The following is a 19,566-nucleotide window of genomic DNA, read 5'->3' as shown; positions in this document are numbered from 1 at the left end:
CATTCTAAGTTGCGAGATAATATTGAAAGAAAAAACACCCTTGTCACACAAAGTATGCTTTCCGAAGCTTGATTTCGAGACCTCAAATTCTAAATCTGAGGCCTTAAAATCAAATTTGTGGAAAATTACTTCTTTCTCAAAAACTATTATGGCATCAGCCTCTCCCCATTACTTGTTACCAAGTAAGGTTTTATGCTAATAATTATTTTGTGTAATTACCAATAGTGTCCACTGCCTTTAAAGGGAAGGTAAACCTTTGGTAATTACTATGAAAAAAGGAACTACCATTACAGCGTGGTAAGAGTACTGGAGAGCGGTTGATATTATACAACATTGTTAGAAACGACACCCTCTAAAGTAATTAATGTAGTTTAAGAGGGGGGATGGGGTGTTTTTGTGTTTTCTGTTTCCCGAGTCAACTACAATGTTGCTAGGGGAAAACAGTGAAAATTCCTGAGCTGGGGGACATTGATCTAAAACATTTGCTTCATTTGAGGGATTATTTTATACTCCAGTGTATCAAACAGTCTGTCAATAAAACAAAACTTTGAAATGGTGGGTGTATGAAAACAATTTTGGGAAAAAAAGAATAACGCTTTAATCTGAATGGCTACTTTGTAATAAATGTAATTTTATTTGATATGCCCTCACACTGATGTGCTAAGCACTGTGTACTCACTACTAGACCACCGACCATTGTAATTCAGTACTTTTTTAAATGCTACTTTTGGAGAGAAATAAGATCCTTACCCTCCACACTAGCTGCAGTTCAGTTGGGCCAATGGCAGTCAAAGAGACAACTATAGGTGCTGATGTTGGCACTAAAAAAACAAAAGAAATGACAATTAAAAATCAAGTCCAAGGGATGATTTTATTGCACCAAACTCTCTTGAAACAAAAACACCCCGCACTGGCTCTATATCAGTTTCATGTTCTCGGGGCCAAGTCATCTCTTTCTCTCACATTTTTGTTAATTTTCTATGGAAAGCTCCAGCAATTACTTTGCTAAAACCCACAGAGTTCTCTTAGACCAGCTAAACTGTATTTTCTCGTCCCGTTCCGGAATGGGATGAGAAAATCCACTTTAGCCTTATGGCCTATTTATTGGAATTGGTAAAAATTTACACCTTTACTGAAGTTTTAATGGACAACCCTCATGAATCTGGTCAAGAATCTGAACGAATTAGCTTCTTACTTCCTGCACATATTGTTGTTATTGTTGTTTTGTTGCTTGGCTTCCCTGCCCCTCCTTCCCCCTCTCGCACGACCACCACAGCAAAGTCATACTCCTGCTCAGTGCGAAGCCCTGTGACTCTTGCCGTTGTCGTCTGGTTCGAATCCAACCCGAGCTTGTAGTCATATGAAGTATCACCCTCTACATTAGTCTTGTTACGATAGACGACTTCATAGCGTAAAACCGGGCCATCGCCGAGACCGTCCGTTTCCCATTGTAGCCAAGTGATGGTCAGCTCAGTGCTTACGAGGTAGTCCAAGACAATTGTAGGTGGTGATTGCAAGAATGGCAGAACTGTATTTAAAAAATAAAAGTTTTAATTAGTATTTCAGAGAGAAAAAAAAAGGATAAGCAAAGAGTGATCACAAAGTTTAGATTACACACAATATATGAAATACTCTGGTGCTATTTTATGTAGGTAAAATAGGCACTTTTTGTAGCAACCGTCTGCAAGTTTCACTAATAAACAATTTTTTTAGAAAAAGAATTGGCAATGTACCAAAAACACCAGGATCTGAGAAGAGTGCACAGTACATAGAGTTATATATAAGAACTAGAGGGCGCACGAGTGATACTTCGTGCACAAATGCCACGGGACCGCAAGATGACAAGCGCGTCATTCTGCACACGCGTTGAATATGAAATACACGTTTGAGGTTTTGTTTTTTGAACGCTCACGCGATGCTGTTTGTTCAACTTACAAAATGGCCGCACAAACACACGCTGTGAGATAGCCGTTTTGTCAACTTAGAAAATGGCCGCCTGGGCGCATGCCGGAGCGCGTATATAGGCCAGTGCGCCCTCTAGTTCTTATATACAACTCTATGGCACAGTAACGCTTCTCAGATTAAAATTTTGGGGGTTTATAAACCTTTTTATAAAAACACATTACTTCAAAGTGAAATGTTTCTCAAAACGCTTTATCACTGCTGTAGGCTAGCTTCTAACAAAAGGCTTTTATTGCCATGATTTTATGAGTCATAACCAAACTTTTAACTTCCCCTCTAAGTGAAAAAATTCTCCCTAACCATTCTCCTTTACAAATTAATCTAAGCATTACTTACATGTAGTGTAGCAACTAGTTTTTTTAAAAGTGTATTTAACATTTTGTTTTTAACTGTTTACCATAGACATTGACAGTGATGGTCTGACGATCAAGAACTGTTGTCCCATCGGAGTCTAGCAGAGAACAGGTAAACTCTTTGCCAAGATCCACAACAGTTACAATAAATGTTGTCACCCTCCTGTTACTGGCAAGGACAGTTGTCTCCGAAGCCGTGACCTCTACCCCATCTGACCCTGTTAAGGTCAGAGCATTAGGACCAGGAATTGGAGGCATATCCATTGCCTCACAGAGAAGAGGTACTGGTTGTCCTGCATTTGGTTTTGTCGCCTGAGATAGTGAAGTGATTGCTCCTGGAATGGGAAATAACACAAGCTGGAAGTGATATTTATTGATACACATATCGTATGAGAACAGGCTGATCAGGGCTTGAAATTAAAGGCACTGAACACTGTTGGTAGATGTCAAAGACCAGTCTTCTCACTTGGTGTATCTCAACAATATGCACAAAATAACAAACCTGTGAAAATTTGAGCTCCATTGGTCGTCGAAGTAGCGAGATAATTAAATGGAAAAAAAAAACACCCTTGTCACACAAAGTTGTGTGCTTTCAGATGCTTCAATTTGAGACCTCAAAATCAAATTGTGAGGTCTCAAAATCAAAATCAAATATTCTAGTGAGAAAAAACTTCTTTCTCAAAAACTACGTTACTTCACACTGAGCCGTTTCTCACACTGTTTATGATCACTAACAAGTAAGATTTTATGCTAACAATTATTTTAAGCAATTACCTACAGTGTCCAGTGCCTTTAAAGTGGGGCAAGTAAACCCTCACAATGAGTCAGGTTTTTTTCCTTAGAATAAATTACCTCACTGTGTAATAACTTGAACAGAAATCAATTATGGATTAAACAGTAAAAATGTTGAGTAGCGTCTTCACTGTAGCTTGTTCAAATTCAACTTGAATTTTTGATTCTTTTCTTGTAAAATTAACTATGTTCCAGTAAAAATGTGTAGCTACAAGCCTTGTGGATTTCAACCCCTATCGTTTTGTTATTTTTGTATTTTTTCTGTTTTCTTTTTCTGTTTTCTTTTTTTTGCAAGGGGTGGCCACTCCTTGCAAAAAAAAAAAAAAAAATGAAAAAATACAAAAATAACAAATCGATCACTGGAACTAGAGATTGATCAGGGGAGACAAAAATTAATAAATAAATAAAAACTAAAAATAAAATAAAAATTATTATTTTAATATTATTCAAAAATAAGATAATCAAGTCATTGCTAAAAGGAAAAACAAGACTAATTTTTGCAAGTCAATACAATCTAAGGATGAGATTTTGAAAGGGAATAAACCCAAAAAATGTAAACACTTTCGACATTAATTTAGTATAGTTGAAAATTCAGAGAAATTTCATATTGCTTTGAGTTATAACTCACACATTGAAATGTTATGAAATAAAATGAATGAGTTGGAAGTCGGAACCTTATAAAAAAGCTTACAACTTTATTTAAATTAATGCGACCTTGGTTCTGCAGCGACCATATTATAAATATGCAGGGCCTTGGTTCTGATCATTGAATCACCTGTAATTAAGGCTTAAAGCAACCCGGATAAAAACACTGGCCTTGCATAACCTAATCCAATTAAGTTTACGTTACAGGTAGTATTAATTGCACACAGGGGTTGAAGTTTACAATGGTGCACTGGCCCAAGGCAGAGATTTCAGTGTCGGGCCAGCAGCTCAAGACCTAGGACATGTCCCCGGTCTTGGTTTTTACCCTTCAATTTATGTACCTTGTCTCAAAAGAATGATGTTAAAATTTTGAGTTTGTGTCTCACACATTTTTCATGTTTGCAGATCCATCTTCTCTCAGTATTTAGTATTTCGTTCCGTGAAACAGTTATAGATGTTCCTCAGTGTTTTTTCTTGTTTGATTTCAGTCTCTTTTCATTTATCATCGGGGCCCAATTTCATAGAGCTGCTAAGAAAAAAAATTTGTTTAGCATGAAATTTCTTCCTTGATAAAAACAGGATTACAAACCAAATCTCCATTTGTTGCATATTGCTTGTTACTGGTATCCAGCTGTTGTTTGCTCATCTTTAAAATCATGTCTAAATTTGGCTGGTAGTCCTGTTTTTATCTCGGCAGAAATTTCATGCTAAGCAAATTTGTGTGATTAGCAGCTCTATGAAATTGGACCCTGGTCTTGAAATGTCAATAAAACCCCAATCCAGTCAAGATTCTGAGCTACAACAATTCCTGCAGTTTTGTGGATTCCCCTTCCCAACTTCGAGCCCATCACACACCCTTCGTGTTGCAGAGCTTCTAAAGAAATAGTTGCGATAACGTAACCCTCCTGCCGACGGCGGAGAGGAGGGTTACGTTATCGCAACTACTAAAGAAACTATAACTTTTTATAAGGCTCACCCGTAGCTCACTGGTGGAAGCCCTATAGTTTCTAGAATTGCCCTCTAGAATTAGCCTAGCTCCATTGACAGTGCCAATCTTTTCGCATTTTTAGGAGGAGGATGAACATACTGAACGCCCCGGCACTACTTATCACCACCACGTAGGCCTAATTCACATGATGACAACAATCCCTGAACATTGAAATGTCATGAGTGATGGTGAATGGATTCTCTTTCTGTCCGTATAGCGACTCAAGATTTCACTTACCATAAATTCCTTGGCATAATAATAACAAGCACAGCAAAATGAACAAGTGAATGGTTGTCATAACTGTACACGACGCTGGATGGAAATCCCGGTTCATAAAGTACGTGTTGTCCCTATACCCATCACCAAGTCCTAATTCGATGGATAATTGCTAAAAGCAGACTAATAAACTACCATACTTACTCTCTACGCATGAACGAAGCTCGCAAAACCAGGGGCTGCATAATTTATCCGACGAGCCAGTGCTATTAGGCCTATTCATCGCTACCCGGGGATTTTTTTGCAGCATGATGGAAATTGTGCACGTGTTGTGAGTTTGTGGACCGTTTCATTTTTCAAGGACGTTCTCCCAAACTAATACTGACTTCACCACAATGCGGATCAGTCAAAGGCGAGCACGCCAGCAGCGGGCAAACCAATAAGAGATATTCAAAATGGGCCACACAATGTGCAAAACACATCACTGGAATGTCCAAGTTTGCGCCAGAGACCATGTCTGAACGCGGGCATTTTTCACTTTTTTGTTCACATCAATATAGGCCTAGGCCTAGCCTACATTGTTGGGCTATCACTATAAAGTCTATACATACCGTTTCTTTTTCGAATAGATCAGGAACGCAAATCCAGCGGCTGCAATGATGCCCATCTTGTTGCCACCTGCCATCAGAGGTGGGTCAGTAATGTCAAGTCCAATAGCTTCGCGCTAAAACAATTAAATGAGATCGAAAGGATTAGGATCCGAGGGTGAGGGTAGCGTTATATGATCATTGTTGGGGTGAAGGATCTTGGGGCAAGAGTTAAGGTTTAGGGTTAGGGTCGGTTTAGGATAGTTTGGGTAACTAACCCCGACCCTTCATTAACTCTACATAAAACTAACATTAACCTTACTCTCTAATGTAAAAGAGTGAAAAATACACCACTCTTTACATTTCGAGTTGTCCCTCAAATGGCTCTTTAGAAGGAGTGGTGGTTACTTCAAAGTTTAGAGGGGTTTCATTCCAGGACAGAGTGAAAAATCACTCAAAAGATGCAAACTTCAATCTAAAAGAGTGGAAGCCACTCAAAAAAGAGTTGTCCCTCATATGGCTCTTCAAAGAGCGCATTTTCACTCTTTTAAGAGAGCTAGCTAACCTAACCCCGCCACTTCCCCTCATCATTGTGAGGCAGGGTTTGGCTTGGGGTACGCTTAGAGTAGACTTAGGGTTAGGGGTATAGCTTTAGTGTATGCTGACGATTTATGGTTGTGGTTATGGGTTGTGTGTATTGAGTTCGGTAAGAGGGTTAGGGTTAGGCTCAGGGTTAAGGCTATGCTTATATATTTGGGTTAGGGTCAGGCTGAGGTTTATAGAGTCATTGTTGGGGGTAAGGCTAGGGTTAGGGTTAGGGTTAGGGTTAGTATAGGGTACGGGAAGGGTACGTGTTTGGGGTATTGGGAGGGCTCTATGGGGGCTAGGGTTAGTGATTACAGGTAAGGCCAAAGGCTTTTGGGGTCATATAGGCTAATGTTTAAGTTGGGGTATAGGGTTAGCAATATCATGTCAGGGTTATAGGGGTCATTGTATTATCTAAAGACAGTTAAAATGCGCTTTGAAAAGTGTATTTAATTCTACCACTATTGAGCTTGTGGGTTTCTAAGATAAAACAGGTTAAGTCAATTTTTTAATTGTAACCATAGATTTACAACTTTAAGCCTAAATGTCTAATTGACATTGCTTTACCTTTAATTAAAACTTTAAACAAACTTTATTTCAAATACAAAGTAATAAACTACAAAAGGGAACTGGTAAATGGGTAAATTCTAAATAATGTTGGGTTGAACAAAGAGCACAATAGAGTGGCAGTTACAGCTATAGGTTGTATGTTTCAGAGTGGCAACCCACAACAAGATATTGACAAAATGGAGACTGCCAACACTAGGGCAAAATAGCTCTGTAGGTGGAGCACCCAGCATGTTAATCCGGAGGTCGCAGGTTCAAGTCCCACTTTTTTCAACCCCCAAAAAATAAGTTTTGAAACAATTTAAATCAAGGTTTAGGCCTACACTATTTTAGATTTGATTTCTCATACTGCTTTATGGCTCACTCAATAATGTTTAGCTATAGTGTTATAACTTAACAGTTTTGTATTATTTTATTAAAGGCAGTGGACACTATTGGTAATTACTCAAAATAATTTTTAGCATAAAAGCTTTCTTGGTGACGAGTAATGGGGAGAAGTTGATGTTATAAAACATTGTGAGAAACGGCTCCCTCTGAAGTGCCATAGTTTTCGAGAAAAAAGTAATTTTCCACGAATCTGATCTCGAGACCTCAGATTTAGAATTTGAAGTCTCGAAATCAAGCATCTGAAAGCACACAACTTCGTGTGACAAGGGTGTTTTTCTTTCATTATTATCTCGCAAGTTCGATGACCGATTGAGCTCAAATTTTCACAGGTTTGTTACTTCATGCATATGTTGAGATACACCAACTGTGAAGGCTAGTCTTTGACAATTACCAATAGTGTCCACTGCCTTTAATTTCACAAAGACTGATGAACTACAAAAGGATCAAATTTCAGAGGTGCTTAAGTACAAAATCTGGCTGAGGGACAAAATTATGCTTGCCAGAACATAGTTAGGCCTACACCAGCCAAAATAACATATTATGCCTATATCATCTGTGACTGCTAACCTGCTCAATTTTGGCTGAGCAGAAAATGGTAGAGCAATATTAACTGCCTCAGCAGCTCTATGCAATTGGCCCTTGTTGTACATTAGCTGATCTTTTGAATTATTACACTGATCAAACCAAAGCATTTTTTGTTACACAGTTCAATTAAACTAGGTACTGCAGGGCTACTGTTACAAGCTGCAGCAAGCACATGTCAGAAACATTTGAGTCAACCCCCTTCTTTCAGTGATAATTGTAGGCCTATACCATTAATTTGTTCTTAACAAATTCAAGGCTTTTACTTTAGAATTATGAATGTTGCAGTCTATCAAACTTCAGACAACCTGTTGAAAGAGTAGTAGTTAGTCTTATCTCTAGGCGTTTGCTGTCTTACCATTCATACAAGCCCCTGCGGGCAGCCGACATCATTTACTCCATGGGACGATCTGCTCTTTTCTCCTCTTGTCGCTTGTCTTCTTTTCCCCTCCTTTCCTCGCAGCGCAGCGCTCAAAACTAAGCAATTGAAGGAAGTTATTGGCTATATATGAGCCCTAATATATGAAATGACTTGCATTTCATGACCTGGGTTTCCTATAAGACCCCCCCCCCCTCATGTCTTTATTTTTATTTTACCTTGATCAAAATGATTACTGGACGAAGCTACATTGTTTATTGGTTATTTTATCTATTTTAAATAAATAATTTAATTTTCATGTTATTCCTGCTCAGTTTAGAATGTCTATATTCAGAATTGACTGCAATATTTGATATTATGAAGATGTAAATATTAACTTAGCTGGACTAAATTATCTATTTACCACTCCTAAATCAACTATTGGTCATCAATTAATGAATGCAGATTTGACAGGAATAATGTGAATACACTTTAAGTCAGATAATATTCCAACGCGAGGGCAGTTATGCTAGAGTTAAAAGTAGCTGCATTTAAATTGATGTATGCGCTGATAATAGGAATATGTTCATATTAATTTAGCTTGTCTAAATTATTTATGCAATATACTCCTAAATCACACAATATACAACAAAATGAATGGTGATTTTGTTAACCTCTCCCGAAAGCCTCTGATCCGTAGCTCAGCCCATTCTCATCCAGGGGTGGATTTCACAAAGAGTTAGGACTAGTCTTATCTCGAGTTAGGACCAGTTACTCGTCCTAACTTAGGACTATCAATGCAATTTGTATATCTCCTAGGACTAGTCCTAAGTTAGGACTAGTCCTAACTCTTTGTGAAATCGACCCCAGGCCACACTTCCAGGACCCCCATGTACTGTACAATTGGACTATAGAATCTCACGGCATGATTACCTATAAAACATGCACACTTACTGTGATAGGTGTTGTGCATAGATTACAAATCACAGTATGGGGAAATTGTAGAATTTAATTTTAAATGTTTCATTACCCTACAGAGCCCATTAGGTTTGTTTTCTTAAAAATAACGCTGATATTTTTTTTAAGAATTAATATAAAAAAGTTGTTTTGATTTGGTGCTCATAGTGTTAAGCTGTTTAAAATGATTTAAAATCATGACAATATTATAAACATGACAAATGATAACTTGAAGAATCAACCCTGACCGAGATTTCCAGTTAGATTAGTCACCTATATTTTAAAAAGCATCATTGGCTTCGACCAATATGCACATCAAGAAATACCCAGAATGTGTGACGTCACCTTGAAAGCTGCACAAGCAAGGACAACATCAACAAGATCGCAGAACCTCTTGGGAGAAAGGGGCAGTACGAGGGGTGGGACTCTGCAAGAGAACGGGTTAGATCTTCTCTTACTCTTTGCAGTCTTCATCTTGTCTTGATCTTGAATCTTGAAAGGTCAACTTGCGTTATCCGACCTCCACTATAACTTTTTCAAATCCAACAGATCTTTTTTTTTTTATCAAGTTACAAACAAGCAGAAAACTTATCTTGAAAATGACTTGAACCTGCGACCTTGTTATTTTTTTTTGGAAAGGTCAATAGAACTAATTTGTTTTTAATAACCACTTATTCTTTTGGGAACAATTTCATTAGAGATGGTTTTATGTGCATTTAATTCAATTAATTTATTGAAATTTGTTTTCCATTGAAGCCGTAATTTTTTTTCTTTCTCCATAAACTTTACTTGATTGTGTTTACTATACCAGTTGCTCAAGAGATCGAAAGAATAAAAATATTTTTGTCAATCGCAAAAGAGAACTCAAAAAGGTGGAGGTCGGATATACAGCAAAGTTCTCTTTACCTTAGTCCTTTGGCGAACTCCAATGTACGTCAAGGTCCAAAGACAAGAAACACACACAAGATCAACTCCCATCTGGTAAGTCTCCTGCACCGAGCTCCTGAAAAATATAAATAAAATAACGATTAAAAGGTAAACAAAATTCGTAAAATTATTATTAATAATTTGTTTCCTTTCAAAAATATTCTTAGGCCTTGAACCAAAAATACCATTTTATTTATACAAAATAACTTTTTTTCACTCTCTCAAAATGTTGAGGAATGAGATGATTACTTGAAGAACAAATACCATTTCAGGAAAGGGAGATGATGGTATCACTTAATCACTATAAAGTCAAACTCTGCAAAGTGTAATGATTGGGGGAGTCAAATTCCTTGATATCAGAATGGACCATTCCACATCAGGAAGATGGGGTTGGGGTCAGCACGCGCCCCCCTTTTTTTTTTTAGAGTAAAAAATAAACAACTAGCCTATAATTGGATTCTCGATTAAAGTACCCGTGCCGGCCATTAAGAACTTAGATAATTAGAGAAACAATATACTCATTATTATGGCTGAATAACTCAAGTTATCTTTTAGACAATAGACCTTATGCATTGACGTCATCCAGCCGCCATCTTTGAGGTCAAACGGTGACGAAACAATCGAAACGCACGTAAATTGGCAAATGAACAACCTCCTTTTGACCTCAATGCGGGGGCGCCGTATACTGAACCGACGTCATGTGCATAAGGCCTATAGCTGGCATGTAAAGAAGTCACCTAGGTGTAAACATTATTGTAAAATACGGTGTCTTGACGTTTCGAAAGGGGTACTCGTCTTCAGGAGAATTCAGGAGAAACGCAGATAATCTTGTTGTGGGAATAAAATAATAATATTTTAATTTATTTTAACCTGTGACCATGGGGTCGTCCGTTTTCCCGAGAGTCGTCAGCACACAGATGTCCCATCTCTTCGCACACATCACGAAACGGTCCCGTGCCCCGGTCCAATCACGTCTCTTGAAGCTTGGCTGAACTGGAGCTCCGATGCTGGCTGCCGGGTCTCCGCCTTCACTCCTCCCCGGCTCGGTCCACCGCTTACAACCGCCCGGTCTGTCGTTCCCCGTCTTTGACCTGAAAAAAAACCCATAAAATCAATGCTCAGTTTGAGCTCGGAGGGGTTATTTAACGGACACTATGTTCACGATTTTGGTCAAAATGTAAATATTATGAGCCATTACCTCAACAAGTTAGTGTCGAAAGTAGTTGGAACGTTTTGGCTTTAGTAGTGTAGTTTTCATTGGCAGGTAGGCTACAGCTCTTCCCATGAAGCTCTCTCCAGCCATTCGGACAATAGTCTCTCAACTCCAAAGTTTTTTTTTAAGACCGTTATTTTCTGGCCAGTGACAAAATGCAACGGTTTTCGTATAATGGAGGGCTGGCCTACTTCCAGTCTTGGCCGTGCCTCTTATAGAAAATATCACAACTGTTTCTACAGTGTTGTTGCCGAAATATTTTTGCATACAAAAAGTTGGCCATGATATGAATTTTGATACATTTACAACTAAATATTGTCCAGAGAACACGAGAGGTCTATAACGGGTCCCGACGTTGGATGGAGCAAGAGATATGCCCATGTTTGTCCTCCATCCTACATTGCACGACACGAAATGCCACATCACTTCGCCCATAATGAGTCTTCGAAAACAGCGCCTGTAAAACTCCTAATTTGCATAACAAAATATCTTTATGTTGTGAATATGGGGTGACATTCCAAAGTGAACACGTTCCATTGAATGTACTTTTTAGTAAAAGTCCAGTGTCTTGGCGGGAAAAAGCTTATCTTCTGTCTGCGGGCAGCATTTAATTCTTTACATCAAAATTACCAGTGTCGTTTAATAGTGATTTTCAATGGGGAATTTTCTTCTACATCGATTCAAAAATGGGAATCCTTAACAACAAATCAGGAACATTTTTGAGGATGTCAATTCTATTGTTCAGGTAAATAAAATGCCTGCAGGCATGGGGTGTGGTTGGGGCTCGGCCAGTCGACTCAGTTTTGTTCTTTGATTTGTAAAATTCATCTCTTATAAAAATAGAATTAAACAGATAACAGAAAACTAGTAAACTTTGAATATTCACTTATTTCCTCACCCCTCTAAATTTTGAAGCAAAGCTTGTTGGCCTAACTGTTTTGTGTAGGCCTATGTATTTTTTTATGTTATTAAAGGACATTATATTGTGGGCCTTTCTTTCTTTTTCCCTTTTTTGTGCAACTGTTTACTTTTGTTATTTTCAGGGTTTTTTCTCTTTTCTAATTGCTAGAAATTTGAGGTTCACGCGTGCCTTTAAAAAATTATGTTGGGTCTTTTATATTCAAACAACAAGTGTAAGTTTTTAAAGTTTCCCATGCCTTGAGTTTGTTCATGTTAAAGACACTGGGCACCTTTAGTATTAATAAATTGTCAAAGACCAGTTTCTAACTCGGTGTATCTCAACGTATGCACAAAATAGTAAATCTGTGAAAATTTGAACTCAATTGGTCGTCGAATTTGCGAGATAATTATTAATGGGGGAAAAAACCACCTTTGTCACACAAAGTTGTTTGCTTTCAGTTGCTTGATTTCGGAACCTCAAAATGGATTTTGAGGTATCGAAATCAAATTCAAATATTTCACTGAGAAAATTACTTCTTTACTCGAAAACTACGTTACTTCGGAGCATGGAGGGAGCCGCTTCTCACAACGTTTCATCAACAGCTCTCCATTGCTTCTTACAAGTAGGTTTTTATTATTTGGACTTATTACCATTAGTGTACAGTGCCTTTAAACCAAACTTTCCGGATACCCCTTTTTTGCAACTCTTTGTCAAAACCCCCTTTTTTTTTGGGGGGGGGGGCGTTTGATTGTTTTAATCCCATTATACCTAGATGACTTTGAATCCAGCAAACAAAACTATATCACCTTTGAATATTCAATATGCCGAAACGGTTTGAAGCGGTTTAAATGATGGAACTGCACATCTGAGAAGCGTTTCTGCCAGTAACCCCCCCCCCCCCCCCCCAATGTATTTTTTGTGTTTTTTTCAAGGCAAACTCTTCCAATAACTTAATTAGGTTACACACAGAAAATACGGGGTGAACAAAATACAAATATACACTAGCATAAAAACAAAAATAAAGAGGGCCTATTATTGGCCCACATTTATTTTTATTTTTATTGTTTAACCCCAAATAATAGGGCCTATAAGTACAGGGAGGTCTGCGAGAAGGAGATTGGCCAAACGACTGAAAAGCAAGTCTAAATTGTGGAGGAATACCTATGACATCATCCTTGTTTTCCAGAAAGTTCGAATACACTGGTCCCAATCACCCACTCCATTCGATTATCACTGAGTTCATCAGCTGGCAGCACCAGTGAAATAATTATAAACACAAAGTACACGTCCGTCGGTGATGAGATAAGGCGTTTCCTGAAATTTCTACGACAGTCCGGAAGTTTTATTTGTCAATATATAAAGGTAACAATCGGGCTGGTTCTTTAGTATCAAGTGACACTAGATCGAAGACAGCACGGTCAATTTGGATAGACAACTAGTGGATAAAGTCAACGTGGAACAGTGGAGATTTCGGTGGTGTTTTCTTGTGGGTTTTAAACTGATTCAGTCAAAACTCAGTTGAAACCGGAAGTTGAAAAGCAGCGGTATTTCCACCACAGTTGAGTAGAGCAGGTAATGTTGGTTGATTGTTTTTATTATTTCGAGTAATTGGTTCATGATAAACTAGCTGACGATGACTACGGACTGACAATGGGGTTTTATTATTTAAACATGATAGCTAGTATAATATTCATACTAATACTGTTTATCTGATACTATTAGATAGGGTAGGGGGCCTACTATTTTATACTGATATATTTATGTAGTGAAGTAGCATGAGTGAGTCAGTCCTGTCAGTGAGATGAGAACACTATCATAAATTCATATATGAATATGATGATCCTTGCGACCTGCAGTGCAACTGTGCAAGTGACCAGGCAGAAGAGCACGAAATAGGACCCTCTTTCTGAGTTCTGACATATGACACACAGGCTCGGTCGCACTAAATACCGACAACTCACGACCCCTCATGACAACAAATTTTTAAATGCATTTTAAAAGAACCTTTGAATGAACCAAAGTCAACCGTTAAATATATGGTGTAAACAGAGCATAATTCTAAATCACTTTCAAACTGTTGAACAAATTGTATTCCTCATAGTAAAAAAGGGTTGTTTTAACCCGAATTAGCAACGACCCGTATTATCCAGACATGCTGTAGTGTCTGCATGGTGTCAGGGACCAATTTCATAAGAACTGCTATTGTTGAAGCTTTGCTGTTTTTGTATGGTGTGGAGAAATAAATAGTAAACTTGCGGGTACAACCCTGGTACTTCAAGAAACTATAGGCTCACAGGGGGAGCCTTATAGTTTCTAGAAGTACAACCATGGTACAACCATGTGCAATAAATCTGTTATGAGCGAGTGTTGGCTTTGAAAAGAGCCAGTTCGGTATCAACGCTTCAAACAGTATACTCTGCTGGACTGTTTGAAATGGCGAGACCGACCGAGCTGGCTCATTTCAAAGACAAGCGGAGTATACAGTTCAAACTAACACTAACTCATAAGAGATTTACACATGAATGTACCTGCAAGCTTACTATTTATTTGTAATTCCTTCTTAACATAAAAGAACATAAAAAATGATAAATTGTATAATGGAACTTTATTTCTCATTTCATCCGTTCATTTAGGTCTCTACTTGAAAAGTTTCTATTCATTGAGTTGAATCAGCTTTACGAGCAGAACAATGGGAGGAAAGGACTACTATAAAATTCTTGGCGTCGCCCGTGACGCTGGTGATGACGACATCAAAAAAGCCTACCGTAAAATGGCCCTCAAATACCACCCGGACAAAAACAAAAGTAAAGGTGCGGAAGAAAAATTTAAGGAAATCTCAGAGGCCTATGAAGTCTTGAGCGACAAAGAAAAGAGAGCTATCTTTGATAAGTACGGTGAGGAGGGTCTGAAGGGAGGGTCGGGCCCAGCACCGGGGGGTGGAAGTGGTGGCAACTTCAAGTGGACTTATCATGGCGATCCCAATGCAACATTTCAGAGTTTCTTTGGCGGCGAGGACCCGTTCAAGATCTTCATGAACTTTGGAGGGCCAGGAAGCAGTGGTGGACGAGGGGGTCAACATATATTCTCAACCTCCACTGGAGGTGACCCGATGGACGTTGACGATGATTTTGGATTCCCTGGGTTTGGAATGCCAAGGATGCCAGGTATGCAATCAGCCGGAAAGAGGCAGGACCCTTCTGTTCATCATGATCTCAGAGTTTCCCTCGAAGACATTAACAGAGGATGCACAAAGAGAATGAAGATCTCAAGACAAGTGTTGAATCCTGATGGACGCAGTAAAAAGACTGAAGACAAAGTACTAGAAATCAATGTCAAGCCGGGCTGGAAAGCTGGAACAAAAATAACATTTCCCAAAGAAGGCGACCAGTCACCGAACAGAATACCAGCGGATATTGTTTTCACATTGAAGGACAAACCACATCAGTTTTTTCAGAGAGATGGCAGTAATTTGCACTACAAAGCCAAGGTTTCACTGAAACAGGTAAGCAACAGTTAGTAACACCAGCGTCGGGGTTGTCCCTAGACCCAGTAGCTGGGGCGCAGTAAACAAATCTTTAAAGAACTTTTTACTTCATCGGTTGTAGTAGCTGCCACACACAGCAATTTGCTATGATTTTCTCAACCTAGCTACAAAAGATACCTCCCCCCCCAAAAAAAAAATGGGGAAAAAAGAGCTTGAAAAGCGCTTACTAGATTCTCAAATGTCAAAGATGAATCATCAGTCATTTCATTTGATATCACGATCATTTTCTGTGCTTTAAATTGATGATTTTTAAGTCTAATCATCGAAGAAACGATGATAAGTCCCCCAAAATATTTTGCATGACATTCATGGATGCCCTGCTGTTGCGTCATCATCAACTGTAGTTTACTGGCACACTGGTTACTGCAGGAAGTGCGCACAACTTAATCATCAGCAACATAACTGACAGTGTGCCGCTAAACAGGCATTGATTTACATCCATAAAACATAGCTGTACCGATACCGCAACAACGGAACAGCAGGGCACCAGTTACTGGGTCTACATTAGATTCTTTACAATATCACCTCTTTCAGAACAAAACTTAAAAAACAAAACAAGCACTTCACGGAGATAATGAAGCGATTGCCTCCATGCCTCCTGGTCAATGCCTTGGTGCCCTTGAAATACTCCAGTAGAAGTTTACAATTTGCTCAAAGGTTGCCCTTTAGTTTTACCAAGGAGAAAATGCATTGTTGCCCTTGCACTTTCAAAAACAAACCATACAGGCCTGAAAAAAAAAAACAAGATACATATTTCACTGACCATTTCTTCTCTGTTTTCCTTCCAGGCCCTTGTAGGAACCACACTACGCGTTCCCTCTATTAACGGTGGCACAATGTCTGTAGCCTGTAATGAAATCATCAAGCCCAACTCAACAAAGAGGGTAAGTGGGGAAGGGCTCCCTCTACCCAAGCAACCCTCGCGCAAAGGAGACATGATCGTCAACTTTGATATCGTCTTCCCTGATTACCTTAACAAGTCGACAAAGGAAGTTATATCCGATTGCCTTCCGTAGAACTATTACACAAACTCGTCCAATGTGGCTTTAAAATAACCGACATGGATTATCTTTCTGGTGACTGGAAATACACAAGGACTTGCATCTTGTTTCAGCAGCCAGGCCAGAGTGTTTTCGTCAACTCCCAAGACAAGTTTTTACAACCACATCAGAAAGTGAGAATCGTTCTTCAGTCTCAGGAGACGCTACTTTATGCCCTTCTTGTTCAGGAGAAAAGAACACTTCATAATCAGATGTTTGATGCTGGTTAAACTTAACAGTACAATGTAACTGAACAGGCTGGTTTGAGTGGGTGGAACTTTGTGTTGTTATGCAATAGGTGTAGTAAAGGTTTGATGCTTACGCTGAATCCTTAGCACAGTTGCTATGTCATTAACACTGCTAACCGTTAGTAAACTGCACTTTTTTGGTCTACCTAATTTAAATGAGGGAGAACACATTTGGCTATTTCATGATCAAACGTCAACAAAAAGTGTTTCTAGATAGTTTGATTGTAACATGATTGTTGTGAAAAGCATCAACACTAAATATATTTTATTTCGTCTGTAAAAACAAAAGTTTATATCATCAAAACTGATGGACAGTGTAGTGAAGTTGATTTAAACAGATCTGAAATTCTTTGATGAAGATAAGAGATTAAGTTTTGTAAAGAGAAGTGATAACTGCCACCAAAAAAATCTCCCTTTTGTATTAATATATTTGTTTATTTAATTATTTGGTCATCTTATTTATTTGTAACAATGACTGTTGGTTTTTTTCTGAGAAAACGGTCTGAAAGCTACCTTCTTGGATATGTTGGATGAAAACATTTAAAAGATAACACTTCGGAAAGAAAGGGAAATAAAGAGAAAACTGAAATGTTACAGAATTTCCTTCTTGGAGATTGCCTTTAACTTGCTGCCAGTAAATTGTCTTTATATACACTTAATTATATATACACTTATGGGACCAATTTCATGTCTCTGCTTGCCGCTGAATTCTGGGCTTACGATCACCGTTATCTGCTTACTGTGCAGGAGCTAAATTCTGCGCCAGCTGTTTAAGCGCAAAGTTCACTGTTTTCGAAAGTGCCAATTCTTTGCTTGCAATAAGCAGAGCCATGATATTGGGCCCAGTATTGCCTGTCAAAGTTCTTATGTCAAAGGCCATGCAGAGAGTCCCACTCGGGCCTGTACATGCTTTGTTTTTGAAAGGGCAAGGGCACCAAGGCATTTTCTCCTTGGTAAAGGACACCCTATGTCATAAACTTGATTTCATTGATGGTACCCGCTGTGCCGCTGCTAAAATATAGGATTCAAACTGCTTCTACCTACCGGGCTTTCCCGATGGTCTGGTATAACATTGCTCTAGAATTATAAAGGTCCTGGGTTTGAATCCCACCCGAGAAATTTGCCTGTGCTTTTTTTTCACAGAACTTGGGTATAGTACTGAGTATACAGTGCTAATACCCATCTGTGTTTGGTAAAACCAAAATTTATAAACTTTGTTTATTTATTTATTTCTTTTAAGATACTATGTTATTATGAGAAGCATAGGAAAATGTAAATACAGGTCATGACCTTTTCTTCGACCTTTTTGATATAGAGTGAATGTAGGTCAGATCTTGGGCATTTTGGTGTGAGCTGTTTTCGGGTTAATAAAAAAGGAAAGGGTGCGTGTAGGGTGCTTAAACTACAAGTTATGCATCAAAGAAAATGCCAAGCTGCAATTGGTGCCAAATACATGTACTTCATGTACAGTACAAATGCTTAAAATGAGTAAACTTTTGAATAGTACATTAACTTTGTAAATAGCGTCATCAAGTGTGTGTTTTAAATTAACAGCTAAATTGATTTAGCTTTTTTTTTTCAATATCCAAACATGTAATTTTTTATATGCATGATGTGTGTTTTCAGAGTTGTTGTATTTTAAAAGCGTTCTTGTTCAATACAGAAACTGTGTCCAGGGTAAAACTGATCGTGTGTCTGAGTAACAGGCCTTTATTTGGTATCCAGGCATTTGAACTTTTGAATATTGGCTTAATTCCAGAACGATAGGATATTTTTCAATAGATCAACCGGAAATGATTTAAGCTGACCGTTTTTTTATATTTTTTTTAGGTTTATGACTCATTTCATTCGGGCCTGGAATTTATACACAGACCACAGAGGCATGGTCTCAAGGCCCTGGTCTTGGCCTTGATTGGCTTTTATGCCCCTTAAAGAGTTTCAAATATATTTTAAGATTCTCCAATTGAAGTGCCCTTTGCCTTTGCAAAGAGCAAATCACCTTGTCCTCAGTTGGACGCCATTCATGACCAACGCCAAATACTTTGTACATGTATCGATAAATTGAGCACAATAGTTTCTTCCAATGTCCTAAGAATTTAGGGTGGGGGTGTGGTTACCCCCCTCCTTCGTCAGGCCAGTATCATATGCCAGTATTCCACTAGCAGATGATTAATATGTTTGTGCTAAGCGTACAAGCGTATACATAATCACTTTGTGCTCAATTTCATAGAGCCGCATAAGCAGAAAATATTACTTTTTTAAACAAACTTCTGTTTTAAGTAATGAGCAAGATATCAATCACAGATTGCTATAAATAATTTGTGTTAAAAAGTTTACAAAAAATGTTTTACCTATTTAACACGGATTAATACATGTGCAGTTAAAGGGAAGGTACCCGTTTGGTAATTACTCAAAACAAATATTAACTTAAAAACTGACTTGGTATTACGAGCATTGGAGAGCTGTTGGTGGTATAAAACATTGTTAGAAACGGCTTCCTCTGAAGTAGCATAGATTTTGAGAAAGAGGTAATTTCTCACTAAAATAATAAAAGACTTCTAGCTAGAAGTCTTTTATTCCCAACTGAAAGCACACAAATTCGTCCAACAAGGGTGTTTTTTCTGTCATAATTTTCTCGCAACTCCGATGACCAATCGGCCTAAAATTTTCGCAGGTTTGTTATTTTATGCTTGTGTTGGGATACACCAAGTGAG

At 38.4% G+C, this 19,566-nt stretch overlaps 2 protein-coding genes across 2 annotated transcripts in view; one reads left to right on the top strand and one right to left on the bottom strand.

The window, feature by feature from the left end:
* Positions 1–11,554, bottom strand: part of LOC139946299 (receptor-type tyrosine-protein phosphatase F-like) — a 23,315-nt gene extending 11,761 nt beyond the window's left edge. The window contains exons 1-8 of the mRNA XM_071943922.1: positions 11,464–11,554; positions 10,850–10,997; positions 9,886–9,982; positions 5,568–5,680; positions 5,161–5,273; positions 2,360–2,650; positions 1,196–1,528; positions 751–821 (exon numbers count right to left, since the gene is read on the bottom strand). Of these exons, the coding sequence (XP_071800023.1) occupies positions 751–821; positions 1,196–1,528; positions 2,360–2,650; positions 5,161–5,273; positions 5,568–5,680; positions 9,886–9,982; positions 10,850–10,997; positions 11,464–11,554 (1,257 nt within the window). The remainder of the gene's footprint in view (positions 1–750; positions 822–1,195; positions 1,529–2,359; positions 2,651–5,160; positions 5,274–5,567; positions 5,681–9,885; positions 9,983–10,849; positions 10,998–11,463) is intronic.
* Positions 11,555–13,315: 1,761 nt separating this feature from the next.
* On the top strand, positions 13,316–17,476 carry LOC139945911 (dnaJ homolog subfamily B member 4-like). The gene is made up of 3 exons (XM_071943427.1): positions 13,316–13,592; positions 14,654–15,522; positions 16,353–17,476. The coding sequence occupies exons 2-3, from the start codon at positions 14,710–14,712 to the stop codon at positions 16,578–16,580; spliced, it is 1,041 nt and encodes a 346-aa protein (XP_071799528.1). The 5' UTR covers positions 13,316–13,592; positions 14,654–14,709; the 3' UTR covers positions 16,581–17,476.
* Positions 17,477–19,566: the final 2,090 nt, after the last annotated feature.

This window comes from Asterias amurensis, chromosome 13, assembly GCF_032118995.1.
Source record: "Asterias amurensis chromosome 13, ASM3211899v1".
In the NCBI taxonomy this organism is placed as follows: Eukaryota; Metazoa; Echinodermata; class Asteroidea; order Forcipulatida; family Asteriidae; genus Asterias; species Asterias amurensis.
This window is presented reverse-complemented; position numbering and strand designations above follow the sequence as displayed.

Bases quoted from the DNA above. Each gene is read 5' to 3' on its own strand.
- LOC139945911 (XM_071943427.1), top strand. From the start codon at position 14,710: ATGGGAGGAAAGGACTACTATAAAATTCTTGGCGTCGCCCGTGACGCT. The intron at 15,523-16,352 runs GTAAGCAACAGT...TTTTCCTTCCAG, and splicing joins CCAAGGTTTCACTGAAACAG to GCCCTTGTAGGAACCACACT.